The 4,983-nt window shown below is 34.6% G+C and overlaps 1 protein-coding gene across 1 annotated transcript; it reads left to right on the plus strand.

Moving 5' to 3' along the window:
- The first annotated feature begins 671 nt into the window (after window positions 1–671).
- LOC141707120 (replication factor C subunit 2) lies at window positions 672–4,698 on the plus strand. The gene is made up of 7 exons (XM_074510120.1): window positions 672–941; window positions 2,876–2,982; window positions 3,086–3,187; window positions 3,489–3,684; window positions 3,818–3,946; window positions 4,034–4,228; window positions 4,311–4,698. Exons 1-7 carry the CDS (start codon window positions 774–776, stop codon window positions 4,419–4,421), a joined length of 1,008 nt encoding a protein of 335 aa, XP_074366221.1. The 5' UTR covers window positions 672–773; the 3' UTR covers window positions 4,422–4,698.
- Window positions 4,699–4,983: the final 285 nt, after the last annotated feature.

The following is a 4,983-nucleotide window of genomic DNA, read 5'->3' on the forward strand; positions in this document are numbered from 1 at the left end:
CATCTTTTTTAATTGTATCATAATCAACTAGGAAGTGCCACATATCATTTGAGAACGATTTTGGGATTTAATTTGAGTAGTATAACATTTTCCTTTGAATAATTTTTTTGAAATCTTAATACTGAGTTGCATAAAAAATTACAAATATGTATACATTGGAAGCATTAGAAAAGTAAGAATAGGTACCTCTCGCAAGTAAAATAGTCTCTAAAATATGATAATTGTGCGAAAAAAAAATGAATATATCATTTAGTATACTTGTACATGAAAAATAAGTATGATTATATGCTAAAAATGGAAAAAAAAAACTTAAGATGATTAAATAAATTTGAGATTAAAATTTTGAACGATCTTATGAATTAAAACATTCTTTTACTCTTCTTGGAATTTGAGAGATAACAACATTCTAATACTCTTAAACCATTTGTTATAAAAATCAGCTATTTTTTCAAAAATTGCCAGTAAATCATTGATAGATAAATCAGTCGAAAATATTTAACCGATTCAAAAAATAATTTTTTTGACAAATCATCGAATTTATTAAAAACTATCCGATAAATCATGAGTCAGTAAATAAATAAATTATTTTTGATTTCCGAAATAAGTGAATAATTGTAGTATTAAATTAATAAAAAATAACAATTCCCGCTTTACCGCACAGTAAATACAAGAGCAAGGGTTTTGGGAAGGGGGGGAAGAGAATACACACACGCACACACTTCCGCGGAGAAGAAGCGAGTTGTTCACACACACACACACAGAAGGGAGAGAGAATGGCGTCATCGTCGTCGTCAGCATCGATGATAAGCCAGGGATATGAAATGCCATGGGTAGAGAAGTTCAGACCAACCAAAGTGTGCGATATTGTCGGGAATGAAGACGCCGTCTCTAGGCTCCAAGTCATCGCTCGTGACGGCAATATGCCCAATCTCATCCTAGCTGTATGCCTTTATTTCTATCTTATCCCTCATTTTAATTATCCTTTTATATTCGGTAATTGTTTTGATTTTTTTTTTTAATTTTGTGATTTTGAACCCTAATTATTATTTCCATTATTTCAATCCAATTTATCAATAGATTTTGGGACTTTGCTTAGTGGTACTGAATTCTTGTATTTTAAGTCTAGTTAGTGACATTTTGAGTTAATAAACTTTAAAGGTTCCGGGTGAAATTTATGATAGTAGAAATTAAAGGAGCTGCGATAATTAATGAAGAAGAATGTTAGGGAAATAGTTACAAGGATTTGAAACGTTTAGAGCTTGGTTTTCCAGATTTTACACTTAAGTAGATTCATTGTTATGGCTTATGGATAGTGTGCTTCCTCGCCTTAAAGAGATCCTCTATGGGAATGTAATTAGCAGAAATGTAGAGTTGCATTTTTATCTTTCACAAATCTGAACTCCAATATGTTGAATTCTTCCCTTGTTTTCTCTACTTTATACCTCAACTTCTCTTATCTCTGGTGCCAACATACTTGTTGCTATGTAGACACCGTCCGTGTGTACCCCTTGCTTAACTATCACCTGCATCATGTTATCCTTGGATTTGATCGTATGGACAGTAGTTGTGCTTATGTGTGTTTTGAGTTATTTTCAGTTTTGTGTCAATATTGTCGTCTGCATTTGTTAAGAACCAAGGTGACCTTGTATGTAGGGCAGAGCATTCGGTCGGTTCGGTCGAAAACCGAACCGAACCGAACCGAAATAATCGAAACCAAATCGAACCGAACCGAAATAATCGAAACCAAATTAGTAATTTTTTTCAAACCGAACCGAACCGAACCGAACCGAAATTATTTATAAACCGACCGAAAAACCGAACCGAATTTTTCCGGTTTATTCGGTTCGGTTTAGAAAAACCGAAATTTTAAGAACCCAATATTATGATGTTTAAATTATTATTTATGTTTGTGATAAATAATATTCTAACATAAATAATATTTAAAAAATGGTAAAATAAATCAAAAAAAGGCAATTAACAGGAGGATCATGAACTTCCTGGTGTGCAAGTGACACTGACACTGCTATCTTAAACATTGGTACACAAATATTTTAAAAAAACTGTTCTTCGTGGGACATGAGTTTTGAAGGGATTTGAGTTTAATAATAAGGATTCCCAGAGAACTAACAGTAGCTATAGAACACAAGCAAAAAACAAACCTGACTTGAATTCAGATTCAATGATCTTGAATTCAGATACAATAACTGCAATATACTAATTAATTAGCAAATTGTTAACACAAACACAATCATTTTCATGATCAAAGTTCCCCCAATTTTAGTGTTATACTTATAATAGATAACATATGCTATATTATATAAAAAATATAATTTAAATGTATGTATATATAATTCGGTTAATTCGGTTAAACTGAACTAATATTATGACAAACTGAACCAAACCGTTTTTATTTCGGTTCAAACCGAAAAATCGAATTAACCGAAATTCTGAAAAAAAATTAAACCGAACCGAAATTATACGGTTCGGTTCGGTTTTTCGGTTTCGGTTCGGTTTTGCTCAGCCCTACTTGTATGTTAGTTTTCTTTACTCTTCTATGTTATATACAGGATTGTGCAATAGGAAATTAAAACATTTATATAACTTTTCCTAAAATGTTTTTTTGGAATGGTAAAACCTTTTGTGAAATTGTTGTCACTGGCTTGTAGAACCTTTCATTTTAGATAAAGCAGTAGGCCTTGATACTTATCTGGATATAAATAATTGAAACGTATAACTATGGTAAGGTGCTAAGGGCTCAGGACAATCTAAATGAGATATGCATTTTGTAAATTGTAAATATACAGATGGTTTCCTTAATCATGCAAATTAGGGATCATAATGTGCTACCACTGAGCCTTCTTGATTGTGATTTCAGGGCCCTCCTGGTACTGGTAAAACCACCAGTATATTGGCTCTTGCACATGAGCTGTTGGGAGCAAACTGCAAGGAGGGCGTGTTGGAACTCAATGCATCAGATGATAGGTATGCAATATCTTCAACTGTTTGCTGTGTCTATTCAATTTGTTTTATGTTGGATTTGGGGATCACAAGTCCAAAATATCAACAGTTAGTGGTTTTATTTTAGGGGCATTGATGTTGTGAGAAACAAGATTAAGATGTTCGCCCAAAAGAAGGTTACTCTGCCTCCTGGGCGGCACAAAATCATTATCTTGGATGAAGCTGACAGGTTAGTGATGGTTTTATTTGATAGAGAACATGCCCGTTTAGCTGGCTTAAAGTTGACTAGTAAGTCGAGAGAAGTACCTACAGCTACTTCTTGCTTAAAGTTACTTTTACGGGTAACCAAACGGGACCAAACAATTACTCTTGACTTTGTTTTGGTCCTACTACTGTTACATGTATCAGAATTTCATTTTTCACTTTTGTTATTTTCATCCCGATATCTCCCCTAAATTCCAATTTTCTTATCTTAATTGTGGGTCTTGGGCTGTGGGATGCTATTGGCGTGGAATAAATTGCTTATTTAGCATGACATCTGGAGCACAACAAGCCCTAAGGAGGACGATGGAGATTTACTCAAACTCCACGCGCTTTGCTCTTGCTTGCAACACTTCCTCGAAGATCATTGAGCCTATTCAGAGTAGATGTGCCCTTGTAAGATTTTCAAGGTTATCAGATCAAGAGATTCTTGGACGTCTTATGGTGGTTGTTGCAGCAGAGAAGGTGCATCTTTCAGATTATTAAGCTTGTATACTGCATCTTCCTGTTGATAGATGACTTTACTTAAATATTAAGGATGTCCATGATTGATACTTATACGTAAATAAGTGAAGACTAATTTGTGCCTGTTCCATAGGTTCCCTATGTTCCAGAAGGCCTCGAAGCAATTATTTTTACTGCTGATGGTGATATGAGACAGGCATTGAATAACTTGCAAGCAACATGTAGTGGATTCCAGTTTGTGAACCAAGAAAACGTTTTCAAGGTTAAAATTTTATACATTTTTATCAAAATTGGACTGTTTTCCCGATTTCCCGTTTTGATTCTTATATTGTCAGAGTTTGAGTTTCAGGTGTGTGACCAGCCTCATCCCTTGCATGTAAAGAACATGATCCGCAATATTCTCGAGGGGAAATTTGACGATGCCTGTTCTGGTCTAAAAAGTCTCTACGATCTTGGCTATTCACCCACTGACATCATCACCACCCTTTTTCGAATTATAAAGAACTATGATATGGCAGAATACCTCAAATTGGAATTCATGAAGGTAACTACATAATATTCGTGCCACCAATTGTTGCTCCTATGAACTTTTTTGAAACCACGTATCCTGTGTTATGGTTTTGCAGGAAACTGGTTTTGCTCATATGAGAATCTGTGATGGAGTTGGTTCATATCTTCAACTCTGTGGTCTATTGGCTAAGTTTGCATTGGTCCGGGACACGGCCAAAGCAGCATAAATAGATCCCTCTAGTAGGAAGCTTGTGTTAATTGGATGTCGTCCTTTTTTGCAACTTTTATCAGGCACTTTAAGCATTCAATGAGTGAAGTGTATTGCTCAAGTAACTTGCGGGTATTGAGGATAGCAACTCGGTTGTTAAGTGTCTTTGTAAGTTGTCATATCTTTATCAAGTTTACTGTTTTGTTAAAACAGTAAAGGAGACCTGTCTAGAAAACTTGTATGGATATAAACTAACTTTCCCATGAGTATTATATTGCTTGATTCATGGACCAATATTTCAAAAACGTTAACAGATAGATTTCAAGGTAAAGCTGGAGCACAACTTTGGTGTCCATAATTATGGGGCAGCCCTGTACGCAACTCTGAACATTGTATCACAATTCACATTATTTGCGTGACCTGGAGCCCTACCCTGTAATTCGAAACTGAACAGTTGATATAGCAGAAAATTTTAGTTATTTATAATATGATTTTCAAAAATGAAAAAAATGTCGAACCTCTATTTAACTTCCTAAAAACAATTATTTTGTTCATCTTAGAGAGAGAATTTTTTAACTCAG

The sequence above is a fragment of the Apium graveolens genome, chromosome 2 (genome assembly GCF_009905375.1).
Source record: "Apium graveolens cultivar Ventura chromosome 2, ASM990537v1, whole genome shotgun sequence".
NCBI lineage: Eukaryota > Viridiplantae > Streptophyta > Magnoliopsida > Apiales > Apiaceae > Apium > Apium graveolens.